The 23,822-nt window shown below is 38.5% G+C and overlaps 1 protein-coding gene across 2 annotated transcripts in view; it reads right to left on the bottom strand.

Moving 5' to 3' along the window:
• Positions 1,289 to 23,822, bottom strand: part of YME1L1 (YME1 like 1 ATPase) — a 47,575-nt gene continuing 25,041 nt past the window's right edge. Inside the window, exons 6-19 of one of the 2 annotated variants that reach the window (XM_021064882.1) lie at positions 22,997 to 23,147; positions 22,510 to 22,593; positions 20,932 to 21,014; positions 18,104 to 18,194; positions 15,755 to 15,907; positions 14,482 to 14,614; positions 13,470 to 13,532; positions 11,910 to 12,022; positions 10,515 to 10,670; positions 9,494 to 9,645; positions 8,458 to 8,584; positions 7,997 to 8,070; positions 7,255 to 7,341; positions 1,289 to 5,690 (exon numbers count right to left, since the gene is read on the bottom strand). In XM_021064882.1, coding sequence (XP_020920541.1) covers positions 5,547 to 5,690; positions 7,255 to 7,341; positions 7,997 to 8,070; positions 8,458 to 8,584; positions 9,494 to 9,645; positions 10,515 to 10,670; positions 11,910 to 12,022; positions 13,470 to 13,532; positions 14,482 to 14,614; positions 15,755 to 15,907; positions 18,104 to 18,194; positions 20,932 to 21,014; positions 22,510 to 22,593; positions 22,997 to 23,147 — 1,611 coding nt within the window. In that variant the 3' untranslated portion in view covers positions 1,289 to 5,546. The remainder of the gene's footprint in view (positions 5,691 to 7,254; positions 7,342 to 7,996; positions 8,071 to 8,457; positions 8,585 to 9,493; positions 9,646 to 10,514; positions 10,671 to 11,909; positions 12,023 to 13,469; positions 13,533 to 14,481; positions 14,615 to 15,754; positions 15,908 to 18,103; positions 18,195 to 20,931; positions 21,015 to 22,509; positions 22,594 to 22,996; positions 23,148 to 23,822) is intronic. The other variant, XM_021064883.1, reaches the window with a different exon arrangement.

A 23,822-nucleotide genomic window follows, 5' to 3' on the forward strand; every position in this document is an offset into this window, starting at 1 on the left:
TATGCCATGGGTTCAGCCCCAAAAATACCAAAACAAATAAATAAATACACACATACATACATAAGAACTCTTTGGCCTAGCAGAGTTAATAATAACCACATGCCATCCACCTGGCAGGTGCCATGCTCCCTCCACTCAGAACAGGCTTTGCATTGCTTGATTCACAAATTTCTTGTGATGGTGACAGTTGATTTTAATTTTTTTTTAGATAGTGATGAAATAATCAGAGTTTCTCTTTTGTTCTTCTTGGAAATCCTTTTGCAACCACCTTCTCCGATCCTCTGTATTTTGTCTCTTCTTCCTGTCTTCTTCCACATAGGGGTTGAATCAGAGTTGCAGCTGCAAGCCTACACCACAGTCACAGCCACACTGGATCTGAACCAGGTCTGCGACCTACACCACAGCTCACTGCAACACTGGATCCTTAACCCACTGAGTGAGGCCAGGGATCGAACCTGCGTCCTCATAGATGCTAGTCAGATTCATTTCCACTGAGCCACTCTTCCATAGGCAATTATTTTAAAGCTGACTCTTTCACAGCTGTTCTCATTTGCACCTCCCTTGACCTCAACGAATGAAACCCATTCTGCTGGGCTTTCTTCTCGGGTCTTATGGACTCCAGAGTTCCACTTCTTCATATTATCCTCTTATGAGGCTTGTTCACACCTCTAAGTGGCCCTTTTGTACCAAATCCAAAATGGACCCCCCCCCCACTTTCTTCTTTCAGGCTTGACCAACATCGGGTCCTTCATAAGCTCTGAGGCCACTTCTGTCAAGGCAAATGCCAAGTGTGCAGAACGGTCTCAACAAACTAACAATTCCTCTCCTGTCCTGAGCCAAAGAACCTTAGAAGGGCTCTCAGATTCCAGGCTCCCTGGTTATAAGTTAAATATCTGCTCCCAGAACTGCAGGAGATTCATGTCAAACACTCCAAACTAGATTTTATGACCTCTCTTCCTCTCACCCTCCCTCTTTGGCAGCTGTATAGTTCCTTCCTCCCTTTTTTTTTTAATGAAATATATTCTCAAATTCATAACAGATTAGCCACCCATTATATTCCCATATGAAGCATCGATACAAATTAAGTTTCTGTTTTAATAGGGGGAGGAGTATCATATTTTGCCTAAAAGAATGGGGATTCATATGACAGAATGGGGGCAGGGGAGAATTTGCATAGAAATAAAATCCTCAGTTCGAAGGTATAAACTCTCCAAATTTTATGTCCATGACTGGCTATTGTATTTTCAATCCAAAGATCAAGTATACATTCCAACATACTTTATTAAAGTATTACATACTTACATTAAGAAATATGCTTATAACTTGCCAGGTTGTAATAACTCAGTATTTACTTTAAAATGAATATGAACAAATACAAAGAATATTTAAAAATAAAATATGTATCAATTACCAAAAGTAATCATTTTAATAGATATAGGTTACTTGTAAAACTCTGGCATTTTGGTAGCTTTGAATGGACAGCTTTGAAAAGTTCTAAGTCTTCTTGAAGTCCATTCTTATGAAACTGATTTGGTTGGAATGTGATTCAAAATAAGTTGGGGAAATTCACTTTCAGCATGATGAGGTAAGGAGGTTGACAAATCATCTCCGTTTTAAAAAGGCAGCTATAAATTGGGATAAACTGTTTAACAACCATTCCAGCACTGGGAAATGAACCAAAGATTTACACCAAACTAAGAACTGCTTATTCATGAAAACCACTGTGCTTCAGCAAAGAATGGTGTGAGTCTGTGGTATTCCTGTGCTGCTATATCCACCATCCATGCTGGGTCCACAGGTGCAGCAGCTCAACCAAGGTGATGGCAGATACCTGGAAATAGGCTTGTTGCCACTGACAGAAAGGACTCATTGAACCTGATGCACTATAAGTTAAAGTGGTGAGCTCAGTGGTAGGCTGAGGCTGCAGCGCTGCTTGGGGCAAAAAACAGGGTACCCAGGTGTTTCAAAGGAAGTTCTGGGAGGCAAGAGAGCTGTCTGGGTTTGATAAGCACTCGATGTATTTTAGATTTATTGGCAAGCAAAGTGAAAACTGAAGTTAGTTCAAGCCACCCACATATCCACGGTTGCCAAAGCCTACACATATGTACAAGAAGCAAAAAAGCCTATTAGAAAGCAAAGAGCAGAGCAGACTTGAAAATGACCTGAACTTGTCATCCCACAAGCTCCATCAGCAGAGTGGAGGCCCAAATGATGGGGTTTGAACACAACCTCGGCCCAATCTTTGGCAAAATGCTAAACTGTGCAATCACAGCAGCAACCCCTAGGAAGCGAGATTTAACATTTAAAAAAGAGCAGAGACATCAGTGGCTGCATACTGCAGTGAAAACAGACTTCACAAATTTACTGCTGCCAAGTTACTAACCAAAACCAAAATGAGAACAACCCTCTGGGGGAAAATTGCTACATTATTTGAAATTCAAAAAGATTACAAAGCAAAAAAAGGAGAAAGTGTACCCTTACTGAGGAAGAAAAGCATTCAATAGAAACCAAGCATCTCCAGATGCTGGAGTTGGCAAAGACTTGAAAGCAGCTACTATGAACATGTTCAAAGAACTAGCAGAAGTCGTTTTTAAAGAATTAATAGAAGCTATGATGAAAATGATGTAATACATAAAGAATCTCAATAAAGAGATACAAAGTATATGAAAGAACCAAATGGGAACTTGGAGCTGAAAAATACAGTATCTGAAATGAAAAATTCAGGTGAAAGAAGAGGAATCAGTGAACCTGAAGAAGAATCAACAGAAAGTAGTCCATCTGAATAGGGGAGGGGGAAAAAAGCAATGAAGAAAATAAACAAAGCCTCCGGGACCAGATCAGCTTCAAGTATACCAACACATGTTAAAGGAGAATCCTAGAAAGAAGAGACAGAAGGGGCAAATAGATATATTTGAAAAAAATAATTGCCAAAGGGGATTTATCTTGTGGTGCAGTGGGTTAAGGATCTGGCATTGTCACTGCAGTGGCTTTGGTTGCTGCTGTGGCTTGGGTTCGATCCCTGGCCTGGGAACATGCGAATGCCATAGATGGGGCAAAAAAAAAAAAAAAGAAAAAAAGGAATAAACACTTAACCATGTATTCTATTTCAGCAAAATACTCTAAGAATCCCTGCTGTAGTGCAATGGGATCCTCGGTGTCTCTGCAGCATCACGACACAGGTTCAATCCCTGGCCTGGCACAGTGGGCTCAATGACCCATCATTGCTGCAGCTTCGGCGTAGGTCGCAACTGTGACTCAGATCTGATCCCTGGCTCAGGGAACTCCTTATGCCATAGGGCAGCCATAATAAAAAAAGGAAAAAATAAAAATTCTAAAAATAGCAAAGGCAAAATTAAGACATGCCCAGCTAAAGACTGAGGATTTAAGATTATATAAAGCAGTAGTTACAGTACTGTATTGTTGAGTTGCTGTAATACATATAGATGTAATGTAACAACAAAAGCACAAAGGAAAAAAAAAGGAGATACACTGGAACAAAGTTACTAAGCTGTGCCAGAATGAAATCTGTATTATTTGGAAGTAGCCAGTGATTAAGAGAGAGATAAGATGCAGTTTCATTCCTAGAGCAACTGCTAAGACATAAAAGAGGAGGAAGAGATGTGAGAAAAATCAAGAAACAAATAGCAAAATGGCAGATGTAAAAGCAACTATATAAATATTAAATATGAAGGAACTAAACACACTATTCAAATATGAGAGATTGTCAGACTGATTTAAGAAAAAAAAAAAAAGATCCATGTAATAAAGGGCTTGTCTTCAGACTGTATGATCTCTTATAACTCATGAGACAACAACACAAAACGGGGAGAGGGGATGTGAATGGACAATTCTTCAAAGGAGATATAAAAACGACCAAGAGCCTATCAGAAGATGTTCAAAGTCACTAGCCCTAAGGAAACGTAAATTAAATCCACAATGAGATCCTAATACGTTCCCACCAGAATGGCTTTGTCAAAAAGACAAGATTATAAGAAGCAATGTACAAAATATGGAGAAAATGGAACCTTCCATACATTGGTACCTGGAACATAAAAATTAAATAGCTACTTTCAAAACAGTTCACCAGGTTCTTAAAAAGCTAAATAGAAACTCACATCACCCAGCAATTTCTACAAGTCTACCCAAGAAAAATGAAAACATGTGTCCACACAAAGACATGTTTACACACATACATCTATATACAGAGAGAGGAGGGGAGGGAGGGAGAAGAGAAAGGGAGAAAGGAAGGTGGGGTGAAAAAAATGGCGCAAATGAAAATAATTAGTGAATATGAATCAAGGGTATACAAGAGTTCCTTGCATTATTCTGGTAGCGTTTCTCTAGGTTTGAAAGTACATCAAAATTTTTAATTGTCCAAAAAAAGAGGCAGAATGTCATGAAGCAATCTCCATCTATAACTACACGAAGACCATATACAGCTTAAAAGTTACTAGAAAACTGTAGGTAATTTTAATAAAATCACTTCAAGAATATAATTTGGTTGGAAAACCAATACATTGTGCTCTAAAATAATTTTTCTACTGAGTTAGTCATCTATAAATCCTATAACAACACATTCATATTCACAGAACCTGGATGAAAAATAAACAGCTTTCCATTCCTAACACAGGGTAATTCAAAAGTTCACTCTGAGGGGACTGAGTTTTTGGTTTTATTTTGTTTTCAATGTCAAGTACAATTACATAGTTTTTCAGAAGTTTAGCTGTGTTACTTGTTTATTTAACAAAATAATTGTTGCTCTGAAATAAACCTCATTTTCAGAGTGATAGTAACGTTTAAAAAAAAAAAGAGCATGAAAATGCAAGCTGCATTTTGAAAAGGTTACAATCAACTTAAATTCTGATTGTGTCTGTAGATTCACAATTCTCTACTCTTAGATTTTTAAAAAACATTGTAGGGAGTTCCCTTGTGGCACAGCAGGTTAAGTATCCGGCCTTGTCACCACTATGGTGCAGGTTCCATCCCTGGCCCAGGAACTTCCACATAATGTGGGCATGGACCAAAAAAAAAAAAAAAATACGGCCAATTTAAAACATAATCAAGTGCATCTTAATGATTAAGCTTCTACTGATGTAGGTAGAAATGACTTAGCAATAGCCAAATAGTATCATTTCTTTATCAAAGATAAATGGTACTCTCTAGAAATAAAGACAATCCTTGAAGAATTTTACTTTGCTAAGTAAAAATACTTTCCAAGAGCTAAAGGCACAATTTCTATTCACATCTAGTGCTGTAACCAACCATAAAATCATTACTTATTTTCAAATTACTAATTGACATTTCTCAAACAAGCTGTTTTCAATCCTGATAGCTCTTTATTTTCTTGAATAAATCTGCTATTTGCAGTAGGTGTCCATCATGAGAACAATCAAAATCAGATAAATGTGACAAAAGACTGACAAAGTGTTTCACACCCTTGAGTGATACCAAGTCAAGAATGGAAGAAAAGCGTTGCAAAATAAGACTACTGCAATGCTACTTATATTCTTGCAATAAAACCGGCACTGCCTCCATTTCAAGAGCTATCATCTTACTTCCAATTTCTTCCCCTCAAGAACAATCTGAATCTCTTTGGCATCCAAAGTCTCATAGGTCAATAAAGCTTCCGCTAAATTCTTGTGCTCTTTTGCATGAGTCTTCAAGATATGTTTTGCTCGTTCATATGAATCCTGAAATACAAAGCAGGTATGTTAAGAGGCAGAATTCTTAGGAGATACAAAAAACATAAATGGAAAAAAAACAAAAAACAAACTTTATGTACTCTAAAAAAATGAAATCTATTCATTTCCTCCCCCCGCCCCCAGCTGAGGGGGTGTATCAGTTTGATTTTGGATCTCAGTTTCCAGACCAGGGATTGAATCAGGGCCACAGCAGTGAAAGTGCCAAGTCCGAACCACTAGACCTCCAGGGAACTTCCTAATGATGTCTTTTCTTTGTCTTTTTAGAGCAGAACCCGAGATATATGGAAGTTCCCAGGCTATGGGTTGACTGGAGCTGTAGCCAGTGGCCCACACCACAGCCACAGCAACACCAGATCCAAGCCACATCCTCGACCTATGCTGCAATTTGTGGCAACACTGGATCCCTAACCCACTGAGTGAGGCCAGGGATCAAACCCGTGTCCTCATGGATACTAGTTGGGTTCTTAAGCCACTGAGCCACAACGTGAACTCTCCACATTGATTTCTAAAAGATAAAAGCACTTAAGCTTGGTTCCCCTAAAGCTAACTCTTTTGTATCTTTAAATGTTATACTTTTTACTTCAAAATCTATCATATAGATAACTGGGGACTACTTATTAGATGAAAAGATACTTAAGAAATAAAAATATACATTGTATTTATCTACTTTCTAAATAAGCTCTGTGAACACAAAAATCTATTTCTCTATTCAATATTACACATTAACAAGGAAAGGGAGGAGTTCCTGTTGTGGCGCAGCAAAAATGCATCCGACTAGGAACCAGGAGGTTTCATGTTCAATCCCTCCCCTCACTCAGTGGGTTAAGGATCCAGCGTTGCCATGAGCTGTGTGTGGTATAGGTCGCAGAGGCAGGTTGGATCTAGCGTGCCTGTGGCTGTGGCACAGGCCCACAGATGTAGCGCCGATTAGACCCTTAGCCTGAGAACCTCCATATGCCACATGTGTGGCCCTAAAAAGCAAAAAAAAAAAAAAAAGCTTTATATTAGCTATTCTCTCAGCCACTACTGATTCCACTTTATCAGTATCTTCTGAATACAGCTATGTTTCTCAACCTCTACTTTCATCATTCTAATCCAGGTACTGATTGATTGATTGATTATACCATGAGCAGTGCGTCACAGTACCAACTAACAGATCTCACTGACTCTACTCTTACACATTACTTTGTGGTGCTTACTTCTCAGCATTTGGACACTGCTAGGCACAAAGCAAATAATATGCCAGAGTGGGAAAGCAGAAAGAATTAATATCCCCCAACCTAATACCTCTTATGATTTTACAGCTAAGTAAAACTGAATATTTAAGTCACAGATATAAACTGTTCTCAGCTTATGGCCAGAATAAAGATCTAGTCTATGTCAAAGATCCAGTCTATGACATATTTAATCATGGTGGCAATGATACACCTATTAACTTTATTAGATGGAGCAACATTTCTAAACAACAGAGGAACTTTATTTTGCAAACATCCAAATAGTTAGGCAGAGTTTGATTACACAGATAAATAAACAATGAAAAAAAGATCATTACCCTCAGAAGGATTCTGATTTCCTGTTCAATAGCAGATTGAGTTTCTGGACTCAGTTTCCCTGTATCACTGTAGGTCATAACTCCAAGCTAAAAAGCAATGGAAAGAAAGAAATTAAACAGAAAAACCTCCAACACCACTAATGTATGTAACAAGAGGAAATACCATCCTATACATAAGGAAATATCATGGGGACAAAGAAAAAATACAATGCAAAAATACCTTTGAGGGTAAAAAATTTCATTATTCTTCTCAAAGTATAATGCTAGAAAGTGTGAGCAAGAGAGAAAATTTTAAATCCTAAGTATGGTTCTTAGTACCTTCTTCAAAAAGCTTAGCAGCTATTTTAAGTCCAGAAATCTACAATTCACAGAATATTGGAATGGCTTTATGGAGCCAGGGTGATAATGTAGGAACACGAAATACTGTACAAAGTAATCAAGCTCAACAAGCAGGTCTTTGATGTCACGGGAATAGAAAAAGCTAAAGAATTTATATTATCATTTGGTTAATTCATGAAGTAATATCATAACTGTTACTGTTTCAGCAGCTAGAATAGAAAGTGAGCAATAGAGTTTACTTCTCAGAAAATAACGTTTAGTTTAGAGTAAGCTTAATCAAATCCAATGGGAATTAAGACAGGGGAAAATCTCCCCATTTATAATGAGAACCCTCTCTCACAAGCAGATACAGGGCACATCATCATCGTTTGATTCATGAGGAAGGATTAAAATTAGCTACTACCTTTTCACTCATCCCAAATTTGGTGACCATCCGCTTTGCTATTTTGGTTGCATTATCAAAATCACTGGAAGCACCTAAAATTTAAAAATATACACAGACCCCATGTTAAAATCTTTAAACTAACAAACCATTTGAACCAAAGCCATTCTTTTTTTTTTTTTTTTTTTTGTCTTTTGTTGTTGTTGTTGTTGTTGTTGCTATTTCTTGGGCTGCTCCTGCGGCATATGGAGGTTCCCAGGCTAGGGGTCGAATCAGAGCTGTAGCCGCCGGCCTAAACCACAGCCACAGCAACGCGGGATCCGAGCCACATCTGCAACCTACACCACAGCTCACGGCAACACCGGATCGTTAACCCACTGAGCAAGGGCAGGGACCGAACCCGCAACCTCATGGTTCCTAGTCGGATTCGTTAACCACTGCGCCACGACGGGAACTCCCCAAAGCCATTCTTTATAGCCAACCTGTTGTAATATGATCAGTTCCAAATATGAGCTCCTCAGCCACTCTTCCTCCCATGCTGACGTCCATCTGTGCAAGCAGCTGGGCTCTGGTTTCGTTCCATCGATCATTCTCAGGCAACAGGGACACCTAGACAAGTGAAAAACAATGAAAAAAAAGCCAGACTACAGTTGTGAACTACTTGTATTAATAGCCCAAATTATCATTTGTCTCTGATGATCTTACTTAATATCATGATGAGGAAAGCTCAGAGACATTTAATAGATATGGTCATGGTGACTGATGACCAAACCAGCAGTGTATAAAACAGGAAAACTCTCCATAAGGCAAAAGTGCAGTTTATAAATAAGTACTTGGTGCTACAATAGGATGGTTTTGTCCCTCACACAAAAATGTTTAAAAGATGTATAATTAGAAAGATATGAAAACGAAAACTTGTACTCAATGAGAAAAATCTTAGAAAAACTATTTAACCAGTCACTATGACACATAATTCCTTTTGAGGGTAAAAAAGCAACTACATAGTTAAGAGTTATATTTTGCTATCATTCTTTAAAAATTTCATAATGTAAATACATTATCTGAAATATCAAGGATATTGGGAGTTCCTATCGTGGCTCAGCCATTAAAAACCCGACTAGTATCCATGAGGATGTGGTTTTGATTCCTGGCATTACTTAGTGAGTTATGAGGATCAAGCTGCGATCTAAGTTGCAGATTCAGTTCACATATGGCATTGCTGTGTCTGTGGAGCAGGCCACTAGCTACGATTCAAGCTCTAGCCTGGAAACTTCCATATGGCGCTGGTGTGGCCTTCAAAAGAAAAAAAAGAAAAGAATGACATATTAAGGATATTCTTTATTAGCAGATTAATTTCACAAGTACGTCTGATTTTAAGACAGTTGAGCAAGTTAAAGAAGAAAGTATCAATAAACTTAGGAGTAGATGATTTTCTCTTTAAATGTTTTAATCAGCAATTTCCTACATAGGTTCCAGGGAAGCACAATTTAAAAGAAAAGAAAAACTAAAGATATTTACATGTCCAAGTGTTGGCCCTCGTGGCATGATCGTAGCTTTGTTGATAGGCATTGCATCTTTAGTGTAATATGCAATAATAGCATGACCAGATTCATGATACGCTGTGATCGTTTTGTTTTTGTTATCAATTTCCACACTTCTTCGTTCAGGTCCTAAGAATAAAAATTTAAATTAAGTAAAATACTCCATTAGAAAGGTATACTTGAATGAAGCCCATTTGCCTCAAAGTCATTATTATTATTTTTATTTTTGCTTTTTAGGGCTGCACTCACGGCACATGGATGTTCCCAGGCCAGGGGTTGAATCAGAGCTGCAGGTGCCAACCTACATCACAGCCACAGCCCAACAACAGATACAAGCTGCATCTGTGACCTATACCACAGCTCATGGCAGTGCCAGATCCTTAATCCAACTGAGCAAGGCCAGGGATCAAACCAGTGTCCTCATGGATACTAGCTGGGTTTGTTACCAACAGAGCCAAGATGGGAACTCCACTATTCTTACCAGCAAATACCAGACAAGAGGAAAAATGTGGGCACTCATGAGAGTGTAATAAGCTATAGTTGTTCTGTAAGAGTCCAAACTGTGTTGCTGTGTTTGTAGCATAGCAACATTCTCACGTTTCTACACCTTTTCTATTTTATAATCTTTCTCTCACAATTAAGAATTTTTTTCTGGAGTTCCCGTAGTGGCGCAGTGGTTAACGAATCCGACTAGGAACCATGAGGTTGAAGGTTTGGTCCCTACCCTTGCTCAGTGGGTTAACGATCCGGCGTTGCCGTGAGCTGTGGTCTAGGTTGCAGACGAGGCTCAGATCCCGCGTTGCTGTGGCTCTGGTGTAGGCCGGTGGCTACAGCTCCTATTAGACCCCTACCCTGGGAACTTCCATATGCTGCGGGAGCGGCCCAAGAAATAGCTAAAAAGACAAAAAAAAAAAAAAAAAAAATTACTTTTTTCTGTTACGTAACCAATAGTATAAGATAGGAGAGGAAAAAAAGGGGAAAAGAAAAAGAAAACCTACCCATTAGGATTTTATCTTTGGAAAACTCTAGTTCCTTCATGGTAACCATTTCTTTTCCATCAACAGCTGCCTTCAATGCAGCTTGGTTCACAAGATTTTCCAACTCTGCTCCAGAAAAGCCAACAGTACCTCGAGCTATGATTTCTGGGTCAACAGCTATATACAGACAGAACACAATATTGAAATTCTAAAAGAGCCAATGAAAAGCTCTTCACAAAGAATGCATATTCCAAAAGAAAAAATAAAACAGCCATTATGAACTGTAATTTTAAAAAAGCTTACTTCACTCAATTCTAAAGAGAAAAAGCCAAAGTTGCTACTAAATACACCATTAAAATTGTCAATGGGACAAATCACAAAAGTTCTTCAATTTAAATAATATTATGAAAAACAAAAAAAGGTAGAGTTGCCAAATAATGATTTTCAAGCCTTCAATTACAACCTATATAGTTACTGACCTAACATCAAACTAAAAAAGCACATTCATAGGCAACATTTTGTTTTCAGAATTTCATCTTAAAGTAACTTTGGACATAAAAGTCCTATTTATTACAGCAAACGTACTGCGTGTAATGAATTGATTCAGACATCTTTGAAAACACTGCGGCTTTAAGAGCTTTTAATACTCAAATGGGCGCATAATATTTCCATGTGTTTTTATAGTTTGCTCTCCCTCTTTTGGCCCCAAAGTGATTACATCATCAGGTACTGTGCCCATAATGTATAGATGTATTTTTTTTTTTAATTTAAAATTTTTTTCTTTTTAAGGCCACATCTGTGGCATGTGGAAGTTCCCAGGCCTGGGGCTGAATCAGAGATGTAGCTGCTGGCCTACACCACAGCCACAGCAAAGCCATATGTGAACCTCGACTGTGATCTACACTATAGCTTGTGGCGACACTGGATCCTTAAGCCACTGAAGGAGGCCAGAGATTGAACCCACATTCTCATGGATACTAGTCAGGCTCTTAACTTGCTGAGCTACAACAGGAACGCCTACTTTATATTTTATATTCATCCGAGGAAACATTTATACACAGATTCATCACATATTATTCATCTCAACACCAACAGAAAACTTTTTCAAATCAAGATTTAAAATGACACAATCGAAAGGGTGGGGAAAAAATGTAATTGTAATGTATACATGTAAGGATAACCTGACTCCCTTGCTGTACAGTGGGAAAATAAAAAAAATTATAAAATAAATAAATAAATAAATAAATAAAATGACACAATCTCTGGATACATACTTTAAAGACAAATAAATGGAGATGAAAAAAAAAGACATTTAAAGGAACTTATCTTCTAAGACATCCTGAGGAAGGACCACAAAGTGGACTGATGTATCTACAACTTTATGGAGATAATGTTGTAGCACAGAATTAGACTTACACTGATCAAACTTTATTTTATTGAGATACCACTTCAAGATTTCTGTTCGACCTTTTACATCTGGCCTTGGAACTGTAACCTGCATGTCAAAACGACCAGGACGTATTAAAGCGCTAAAGGGAGAACACAGAGGAAAATATAAATCAATAAGCTGACTGTGCTGAAAGTCAAGTTAAAAAGGACTGACATACTAAGCAGAAGCTACAAAGACAATGGCAAGCAATACTTATTTTGAACATAAATATTCAGATTAGTTCCTTGTAAGACATGGCTCAAATAAGAGTTTCAGCAGCCAGAAGGCAGAACAAAAGGATCATATAGATAAATGTGTGCATCTAGAGAGCACACAACCCTTCAGAGACAAAAACATGCAAGTCAGCCAATCAAGGAACAAATAATTCTATAGTAGTCTATTTTGAGAGTTAAACACCCATCTTACTGCCATTAAGTATAAAATGTTCAACTAGAGTCTTGGGCAAAAAACAACTATTAGAGCAAATGAAAACATGAATACCTTCTATATAATAAAATCAACAAAAATTTTAAAGTATAGTAAATTATATTTTTAAAAATGCTCCCTAGGAGTTCCCTGGTGGTATAGGGGTTAAGGATTCGTCATTGTCACTGCTGTGGATCAGGTTTAATCCTTGGCCTGAGAATTTCTATATGCCATGGGCACAGCCAAAACAAAACACACACACACACAAACACACACACACACACAAAAGGTCTTCACTACCACTCCTTGAGAAAATGTGTGAGGTTTAAGTTGTAAGATTTTTGGGGGAGGGGCTGCAACCATGGCATGAAGACATTTCCAGGCCAGGGACTGAACCTGAGCCACAGCAGTGACCCAAATCCCAGCAGTGACAACTACAGATCCTTAACCCACTGTGCCACTACGGATCTCCTAAATTGTGAGAAGATTCTTTTAGCAGCTTTACAATGCATGTATCACAGAACTTGAAGGGAATAACTCAGTGGTTTTTAATATAGTCAGAGTTGTTCAAACTGTCACCACAATTTAATTTTAGGGTATTTCTATCAGCCCCCATCCTCTAACCAAAAGAAACCCCATAACCACTGCCAGTCTTTCCCCATATTACCCAAACTTGGGCAACCAACTAAATTACTTTCTGTTACTATGGATTTGCTTCTTCTGAACATTTCATAAAAAAAGAATCATATGTGATGTTTTGTGGTGGGCTTCCTTCACTTAGCACAATGTTTTTAAAGTTCATCATTGTTATAGAACATAACAATACGTCACAAATTTTTTTTTTTTTTTTTTGGTTTTAGGGCCACACCTGCAGCATATGGAGGCTCCCAGGCTAGGGGTCTAATCAGAGCTACAGTTGCCAGCCTACACCACAGCCACAGCAACACCAGATCCAAGCCACGTCTGAGACCTACGCCACAGTTCATGGCAACACCAGATCCTTAACCCACTGAGCAAGGCCAGGGATGAAACCCGAAACCTCATGGTTCCTAGTCGGATTCGTTTCTGCTATGCCACGACAGGAAATCCCCCCACTTTTTTATAAAAATTTTAATACTCACTTATCTAATGCCTCTGGGAAGTTTGTGGCTCCTATGATGATAACTCCTTCATTGGGTTTAAAACTGTTTAAAAAAAAAGGATCTTTTCACTGAAAATTAAAACACCACATAGAAATGCTCTACACAAAACTGTTTATCATTAAAAGGGATTGATCTTTTTAATGCTCCAAATGATAAGACATCTCTAATTGTCTTTTAAAAGGCCAGTGCACGTCAATAAAACTATTAATAATAAACCACCAAATCATCTGTGCTTACATATACCTTCATAATCATTCTTCTACTTAGTAAGAGATGACTAGACACAAAAAGTTTGAGTCCCTAATTTATGAAAAATTATTTTCAAGTTTACCAATTCAAACTATTTGCTTCTAGACTTTCAGAATGCCTTATATGACTTTAAGAAACATTTTTGCTTCTATGAAAGCAATTCCATCTCTTTCTTCTTATATTATGAAAACTGATCCAAGCTTTTAATCTACAGCAATATTCGAAGTTAGTCCACAAACAGTAAAGGGACGAGCGTATTCTCCCTTTACATCTCCAAAGAGACAACTACTTGTAGCTGGAATCATTACTTTCCTGTCATACTAGAGTAATGAAAAATCTATTTTTTAACTTAAGAGGAATTGGTACATTATCAATTACTCCATTAGTAATAAAAACAATACAATATTCAAAATAGCTTATCTTTTTCTTTTTTTTTTTAAATAGCCACGCCAATGGCATATGGAAAGTTCCCAGGCTAGGGATTGATTCCAACCTGCAGCTGCAGGAACATGGATTTCTTTAACCCACTGTGCTGGGCCAGAGATCAAACCCGGATCTCTTCAGCAACCCGAGCACTGAGGTCAGATTCTTAATCCACTGTGCCAAAGCAGGAATCCCCAAAAGAGCTTGTCTTTACGTCTTGCATGAGAGATTACTCTGTTGCCTATAAATGTAAAATTCTTATCTCTCAAATGTACTGGATATATCACCATACTCCAAAGAAAGAGGGAGATTCAATTACCCATCCATTTCAGCAAGAAGTTGATTTATAGTCTGCCGTGAATATGGATGCATTGGCGATTCAATTCGCTTCCCACCAACAGAATCTAGTTCATCAATAAATATAACACATGGGGCATTTGCTTTTGCTTCTCCTAAGAAGAAAGAAAAGATTCAAATAAGTTTAATAAGTTTTAAAATCAATTACATAAGCATTTAAAAACCTGTAAGATTATTAAAAATCCAACAAAAACAAGTTCCCATTGTGGTACAGTGGAAATGAATCCAACTAGTATCCATAAGGATTTGGGTTCGATCCCTGGCCTCGATTAGTGAGTCTGGGATCAGGCGTTGCCAGGAGCTGTGGTGCAGGTCGAAGATGCAGCATGGATCCCAAGTTGCTGTGGCTGTGGTGTAGGCCAGCAGCTGTAGCTCCAATTAGACCCCTAGCCTGGGAACTCCCACATGCCACAAGTGCAGCCCAAAAAAGCAACAACAAAACAGAACAATCCAACAAAAGGCATCTGTTAGGGAGGAGATACACAAAAGAAGGTCTTTTTTAACTGAGTTAAGGATGTGGCCCTAAAAAGACAAAAAAAAAGAATAGTAGCCTCACAAGAAAAAAAAAAAAAACTGTATGACCGAGTGTTCATTCTTCCTAGCTGTACAATCCATATATAATCAGGTCTGAGGCTAATACTTTTTATTTATTATTTATTTTTGTCTTTTTGCCTTTTCTAGGGCCGCTTCCACGGCATATGGAGGTTCCCAGGCTAGGGGTCGAATCAGAGCTGTAGCTGTTGGCCTACACCAGAGCCACAGCAACTTGGGATTTGAGCCTCGTCTGCAACCTACAGCATAGCTCACGGCCGGATCCTTAACCCACTGAGCAAGGCCAGGGATCGAACCTGCAACCTCATGGTTCCTAGTAAGATTCATTAACCTCTGCGCCACGACGGGAACTCTGAGGCTAATACTTTTTAAATACATACTACAGAATTGATAAATAAGGTCAAAACAAAACACACAAAAAAACCTCCGAAACCAAAACATGCAAAAACCCAGCTTTCCAGCAGCCTTATCTAGCAACCTGACACTTCCACTAAATCTCCTGACTAATTGGGGAAAGTAGTTCCGCTTTAGCTCATACACTAAGTTACCTGAAACTACAACCCCACAATGGCTATTTAAGCCAACTAGCCATCACAATCAAGTAGCAAAGAAAGAATAACAAACCCTCTTTCCCTGAAAATTGAGAGAAATTGATACTATATGAAAGGCACATTAAAACGTACTAAAAAGATTTCTTATACGGCTGGCTCCCACACCCACAAACATCTCATCAAATTCTGATCCCGAAGCATAATAAAAAGGAACATCAGCTTCTCCGGCCACAGCTCGGGCAAGAAGTGTCTTTCCTGTCCCTGGTGGTCCAACTAAAAGAATTCCTAGAAGAAAAAATAAACAAGAATGGTTCAAATTTAAAAAAAAAAAAAAAAAAAAAAAAAGTCTGATACAAACTTATAAACAAATATTAATTTACGTAGCTTTGAGGTTGAAGGTACATCAAAGACCAAAATTTTGAAACATTGCCAAAACATATTTGCCTCTACTAATGATTCACCTCAGGATATGCTCAATTAATTTTCATGTATCTTTTTTTTTTTAGGGCCGCATCTGTGGCATATGGAAGTTCCCAGGCTAGGGGTTGAACTGGAGCTACAGCTGCCAGCCCACACCACAGACACAGTAACACTAGATCCGAGCCTCATCTGAGACCTATACCACAGCTCACGGCAAACACCAGATCCCTAACCCACTAAGTGAGGCCAAGGGTCGAACCTGCATCCTCATGGGTACTAGTTAGGTTGTTTCCACTAAGGCACAATGAGAACTCCTCCTGTATCATTTAGATACTGTTTACATATTGGGACAAATACTGAAATTTGAATATGACTGTGAATTAGATAATAGTTTTGGTTCCATGTTAAACTTTCTGATGTTAATAAGTGTACTGAACTGTACCATATAAAGATAAATATTCTTAGGAAATACACAATTGAGTTATTTAGGGGTAAAGGAGAATGACATCTATAATTTACTTGCAAATTGTTGAAAAAAATACATGTTAAGTAAAAAAAGTGAATGAGTAAATGGAACAAAATGTTAAAAAACTTTTGTGTCTAGGTTTAAAGTATGGAGGAGGAAGTTCTCCTCCTGGCTCAGTGGTTAACAAACCTGACTAGGATCCATGAGGATGAGGATTCGATCTCTGGCCCTGCTCAGTGAGTTAAGGATCCAGCACTGCCATGAGCTGTGCTGTAGGTTGCATACGAGGCTCAGACCCTGCATTGCTATATGGCTGTAGTGTAGGCTAGCAGCTGCAGCTCCAATTTGACCCCTAGCCTGGGAATGTCTAAGTGCCTCGGGCGAGGCCCTAAAAAGCAGGAAAAAAAAAAAGTATGAAGGGAATTACCTGTGTTATTTACTTTCTTTTTTTTTTTTGGTGGTGCAGCATGTAGAAGTTCCCCAGCCAGGAACCCAAGACACAGTGACAACACCAGATCCTTAGCTGGCTGCACCACAAGAAAAATCCATATACTACTTATTCTTGCAATTTATTTTATTTTATTTTATTTTTGTCTTTTTGCCATTTCTTGGGCCGCTCCCGCGGCATATGGAGGTTCCCAGGCTAGGGGTAGAATCGGAGCTGTAGCTGCCAGCCTACGCCAGAGCCACAGCAATGCAGGATCCGAGCCACGTCTGCGACCTACACCACAGCTCACGGCAACGCCGGATCGTTAACCCACTGGGCAAGGGCAGGGACCGAACCCGCAACCTCATGGTTCCTAGTTGGATTCGTTAACCACTGTGCCACAAGGGGAACTCCTATTCTTGCAATTTAAAGTTTGAAATAATAACAAAATTTTTAATTGGTAATTTTAAATTACAAAAAAGATTTACAGAATAGTGTGTTAAGAATGAGCACTGGAGTTCCCGTCGTGGCACAGTGGTTAACGAATCCGACTAGGAACCATGAGGTTGCGGGTTCGGTCCCTGCCCTTGCTCAGTGGGTTAACGATCCGGCGTTGCCGTGAGCTGTGGTGTAGGTTGCAGACACGGCTTGGATCCCGCGTTGCTGTGGCTCTGGCGTAGGCAGGTGGCTACAGCTCCGATTCGACCCCCTAGCCTGGGAACCTCCATATGCCGTGGGAGCGGCCCAAGAAATAGCAAAAAGACAAAAAAAAAAAAAAAAAGAATGAGCACTTATTTGTAAAATATCAATTAAGAATTAAATTTTAGGGAGTTCCCGTTGTGGCACAGTGGAAATGACTCTGACCAGTATTCATGAGGATGCAGGTTTAATCCCTGGCTTCGCTCAGTAGGTTAAGCATTTGGCATTGCCGCGACCTGTGGTGTAGTCACAGACGTGGCTTGGATCCTGCAATGATGTGGCTGTGGCATAGGCCAGCAGCCGTAGCTCCAATTTGACTCCTAGCCTGGGAACTTCCACATGCCTCAGGTATAGCCATAAAAAGAAAAAAAGAAAAAAGAATTAAACCTTAATCAGTTAAATATGATAAAGGATAAATTAGTCATGCATTACAGTATTGTCAAGTCATGGGAAAAGGAAGATACCTTACCTTTAGGAAGTTTACCTCCAAGAACAGTAAATTTTTGTGGATTCTTCAAGAATTCAACAACTTCTTGTAATTCTTGTTTAGCTTCCTCCACCTGGAGTGATACAATTTACCAAATCATTTCAAAATTACGATTAGATTACCAAAATACCCTCTTTGAATATCATAAATTTAATAGGAGAATAACCTGTTTTTTTGTTTCAGGTAAAGGATACAAAAAGGACCCTTTATAAATACACACAAAGGGCTTTCTCCTGACCCTTACTGCCAGTTATATAATGTCTCATATACAAACAAAAAACATTTTAAACTGCTTCTTCCACTTAAAAAGTACTGCTATTTTCAAAACTTCTAGTTAAATGTGTCAGTGGCATTTAACATAAACACAGAGTCACCTAGTAAATTTCAAATCCCAAACTTTTTTGGACACAGTTATAAGCTTCAAGGGCAGGAGTTCCTGTTGTGGCACAGTGGAAACAATCTGACTAGTAACCATGAGGTCTTGGGTTCCATTCCTGGCCTTGCTCAGTGGGTTAAGGATCCAACGATGCCGTGAGCTGTGGTGTAGGTCGCAGATGTGGCTCAGATCTGGTTGCTGTGGCTCTAGTGTAGGATGGCAGCTACAGCTCCGATTAGACCCCTAGCCTTCAAACCTCCATATGCTGTGAGTGTGGCCCCAAAAGGCAAAAAAAAAAAAATTTAAGAAAAACCTTCAAGGGCAAATTATGTGGACTTACAATATATTAACAATAAAGGAGTCTGTGTTTAAGTTACAACATTAATTTGTGATTATGAGGTCATTTTCATCATAAGGAATTACGACTAGATTATAAAGTATTTAGTTCCTAACAAATGCCAAAGGATAGTGACTAAAATTAAGCTACAATGCACTGATACTATTTTATAAATGGTTGTGGCAAAAAAAATTTAGAAGATTTAATCCCCAAAATATGAAATCTTGCAAAATTGAACTCCCTAGCAAGAGTAAAGCCCAATCTAGCCAATAAAAATGGCAATCAGGGAGTTCTCATCATGGCCCAGTAGAAACGAATCTGACTAGTATCCGTAAGTATGCAAGTTCCATCCCTGGACTCGCTCAGTGGGTTAAGGATCTGGCGTTGCCGTGACCTGTGGTGTAGGTTGCAGACGTGGCTCAGATACTGAGTTGCAGTTGCTCTGGAGAAGACCAGTGGCTACAGCTCTGATTGAACCCCTAACCTGGGAACCTCCATATGCCGCAGGTGAGGGACTGAAAAGACAAAAAATAAATTTTTTAAAAAATGGCAATCAGGAGCTCCTGTCGTGTCGCAGTGGTTAACGAATCTGACTAGGAACCATGAGGCTGAAGGTTCGATCCCTGGCCTTGCTCAGTGGGTTAAGGATCCGGCGTTGCCGTGAGCTGTGGTGTAGGTCACATATTTGGCTCAGATCTGGTGTTGCTGTGGCTGTGAGGTAGGCTGGCAGCTACAGTTCTGATTAGACCCCTAGCCTAGGAACCTCCATATGCCGAGGGAGTGGGCCTCAAAAAGACGGGAAAAAATAAAAGGCAATTAGAACTTTAGCTCAACTTTAAAACTCTGATATAAGATTAAGAAAGCTGTCTATCAGAAACAGTGAGCAAATTTCCTCATTAACATATGGCCAGAGGTCACAAATGGAAATTTCTAGTGGCAAAATGGCATTAAAAATGACTACAGAAGGCCAGATATAAAATAGTGGTGGCAATATGCTGAGTAGGAATAGTCCCTTTACATACATCCATGACATAACTCTGCCAAAAAATATAGTTCTAGCACTCTAGATTTCAAATTTAAAAAAAAAAAAAACAAATAACCCAGAAATCTTTTTTTCGTAGGTGAAACTTTCAAAACATGTTGGCTACCATTATAAATAAATGCCTTTCCATGCCTAAATTTTAAATTACACTGGCCTAATTATATATCTGCAGCCAACCTGCAACATCACATTACACAACTTTAAATAGCTTAGTGAGAAAACTCAAAAACACTGGGCAGGGTTTTAAAAAAGTACCTGGGAACGGGTAATCATGACACCTATCTTTAGGCCAAAGTCCCAAATGACTTATTACCACAGGCGCACAAAGACCTCAGATGCCAATCCCAAGTCTGAGTTGCCCTCTATGCTTCTAACCAATTAGTGATACATTGGAGGTTCCCGCAACCCCTGCTTGTGTTTGCTAAATTTGCTAGAGCAGCTTAGAAAACTCAGGAAAAGAGTTTAGGTATTAGACTACTTGTTTATTATGAAAGGCTAACTCGGGAACAGCCAGACGGAAGAGAGAAGTAGGGCAGCGTACACAGGGAGAGGTACAGGCTTTCCACGTCCTCTGATAAGTGACTCCTCACACCTCCTCAAGCTCACCAACTGAAAGCTCCCCCAACTCCAACCTGTTCAGATTTTTATGGGAGTTTCCTCACACAGGGATAATCAATTATTAACTCTCTTTCCAGCCTCTCTCCCCTCTCTGAAGAACAGAGAGTGGGGGTGAAAGTTCAAGCTTCTAATCATGGTTTGATCTTTCTGGTGACCAGTCTCTACCTAGGAGCCCACCCAGAGCCACTTCATTAGACCAAAAGACGCTGTTATGACCCAGAAGCCCTGTTCCAGAAACCAGGGTCAAAGACCAATCAGTAGAACAAAAGATGCTCCTAGTGTTTTTATCACTTTAGAAATAACAAACATTTTAGGAGCTCTGTGCCAGGAATTAGGGGCAGAACCAATATATATATTTTCTATTACTCCAACCTTCAGAATCAAAAAATATAATTAAGATAATGTTAGAAGAGGTCAAGGCAAACTCTCTAACTTACTCCTTTAACATGTTCAAAGGTAACATTTTTCATCTGCACAGGATCTACGGCAGAATCAAGCCCTGTTGTTGTCCGGAAGCGGACTAAAGGGAAGGAAAAAAAAAATGCTTACACATTTGACAGATTCATAAAACTATAAAATTTTAGAAAATTTTCAGAAAATTAAATATCTAAGTTCAAAAATATTTAAATTAGTGTGAGAAGTAGAAATTAGATCTTCCGGATTTCTATGCCATGTTCAAGGAATAAATGATTCACATTAAACTATCGTTATCTTTCCAATGAAAACTAAGAACTTTCCTCTTCTCCTTATATCTAGTAATAGAAATTTAAATTACACTTAAACGGTTCTCAATTCTACTGCGCATAATTAAGAAATATAAAGGAATAATCAAAGCCCATCCCACCCTTCCGCCATCCTGCTGATAGGAACAATCATCCCTATACTGGTTCTTTTTTTTTTCGGGGGGGGGGGACTCAAGAGAAGGCAGATCTAGATATAAAAAAGTCATGCCTGGATGCTAAAACTTCATCTCAAGTTTGATGCGACTAATAACTTTTAAAGTAATTGGGACTACATGCAAGTTTTGGGTGTAATTCCTGATCCAGGTCAAATAATGTTCTTAATTGTATACCAGCTTTTTTTCTTTCCAGGTAATCCATCATAAAGTAGAAAATATGGGGTAAAATCTGAATGGAAGTTGAGAAAGCAACTGGGACCACTTAAACCTGACATTATTTCATTTTAGACTGGCAAACTGAGAAAATATGAGACACTATTTAAAGCAATTATTCACATATTTGATTTTTAATAGATTCAATTTATTACTGTATTTAAGTAGATGACGATTTTACTTTGTATTACTATTTAAAAAACGATTCTGCATGTTTTAAGAATTTTGTTACTGGACAGGTATCATTTTGTAAAAATCTGGGGAACCAACCACCACTAGAAGTAGAGCTAAAATATTTTCGCTATAACATAATCCTTGAAACTTTAAAAAGTATTATTTTCTCAAAACAAGTACTACTTGAATTTATTGTGTCTGAAGGAATCTTTCCTGTAATCCACAAAACTATGCAAATATAATAAAGCTCTGACAATGGAGATGATACATAATCATCAGAGATTAAAACTTTTCTATTTCAATGCAGAAAACAATTTCAAAGTGACCCAATCTGAGATATCTTCACTTAGAAATGAAAAACTTAAGTCCTAGGACTATAAATATTAATGTTTTCTTATCTCTAAGTCTTAGATAGACTAACTATGAAAAAAGAAATGAGGAGTTCCCGTCTTAGCACAGTGGAAATGAATCCAACTAGGAACCATGAGGTTGCATGTTCAATCCCTGGCCTCACTCAGTGGGTTAAGGATCCGGCACTGCCATGAGCTGTAGTGTAGGTCCGCAGATTTGGCTTGGACTCTAAGTTGCTGTGGCTCTGCAGTAGGCCAGAGGCTACAGCTCTGATTGGACCCCTAGCCCGGGAACCTCCATATGCCTCAGGTGCAACCCTAAAAAAGACAAAAATAAAAAAAGGATTTTTTAAAAGTCAGATAAATAAGAGCTTTTTTACCAGATAAAAAAGGGTTTTTTAAGAGTCCATAAATGCCAACAACCAGCAGAATAAAGACAATCAGACGAGTTCTTCTTAGAGAATCTGGAGAAAAAAGAAAGAGCCTTAAAACGAATGACATCAATGAGAATTGACAACTCAGTGAAATGCAAATTTTAGGTTACTGATGGTAAACACATTTTGCCACATTCAAGCTTGGAACTTGGCATTCTTCTGCATAATCACCATGACTGATCACCTTTTAGCACCTGTTACAAAAAACTTCATGAAGCCACTCATGCTTCTATCACTGACTCCAGGTTCTCACTTGAGCAAGTGAAAGTGACAGCAGATATTTTCACTTCTAGACAATTTAAGATACAAATATAATAAAATATAACTAATAAAAAGTTGGATAATTGTTAGAAAAGTTATTATAATCACGTAAAGGTAGGACTATGACTTTCTTTCAGATATTCTTCCCCAAACACAGATGGTGTTAACTTACCATTGGTTTTTTGTGTTAGTGCCTGAGCTTTCAGAAAACCCTCTGCAAAACCAGTTTTAAAAGCATCTTGATGAGCTTCAGGTATGTTTTTGGTTTTCATGAGTTTGTCTAAACTCTCAATGTCTGATCCTCTGTCCCGCAAAAGAAACCCCTAAATACACAAATAATATATCATACATCAATATTGGTTGACTATATAGATAACAATCTCCCAAAATATAACAATCACGCACAAAAAAAATTCAATAAAATTCTAGAAGTAGTTTAACACTCAACAATAAATATCAAAGGCTAGGAAAGTAATACTGGACCCTACACTTGCATCCATCAATTAATACAGAAATATTCTAGGCAGAGCCTCCTATGCCCACTTGTATCTCTCACAAGCATACTATCTTAATAAATCCACCTCTTGCATATCAAAAAAATAAAATAAAAAAGGGAGTTCCCATTATGGTTCAGTGAGTTACAAACCCAACTAGTACCCATGAGGACGCAGGTTCGATCCCTGGCCTCACTCAGTGGGTTAAGGGTCCAGCATTGCTATGAGCTGTGGTGTAGGTCGCAGACAAGGCTTGGATCCGAGTTGCTGTGGCTGTGTTTAGGCTCTGCAGCTACAGCTCTGATTTGACCCCTATCCCAGGAACTTCATTATGCTGCAGGGGCAGGCCTAAAGAAAAAGAAAAAAAAAAAAAGAAATTCTATACAAAACCATTAACTATACTGAAAACAGTTAATAGGTTACATGTTGATTAAGGGTTCTGATGGCTCGAGGTTCACATTCCTTTATCTCTGTTGGAATAAAAACTTTATTCATTTATGAATG

The sequence above is a fragment of the Sus scrofa genome, chromosome 10 (genome assembly GCF_000003025.6).
Source record: "Sus scrofa isolate TJ Tabasco breed Duroc chromosome 10, Sscrofa11.1, whole genome shotgun sequence".
NCBI classification, from domain to species: Eukaryota; Metazoa; Chordata; class Mammalia; order Artiodactyla; family Suidae; genus Sus; species Sus scrofa.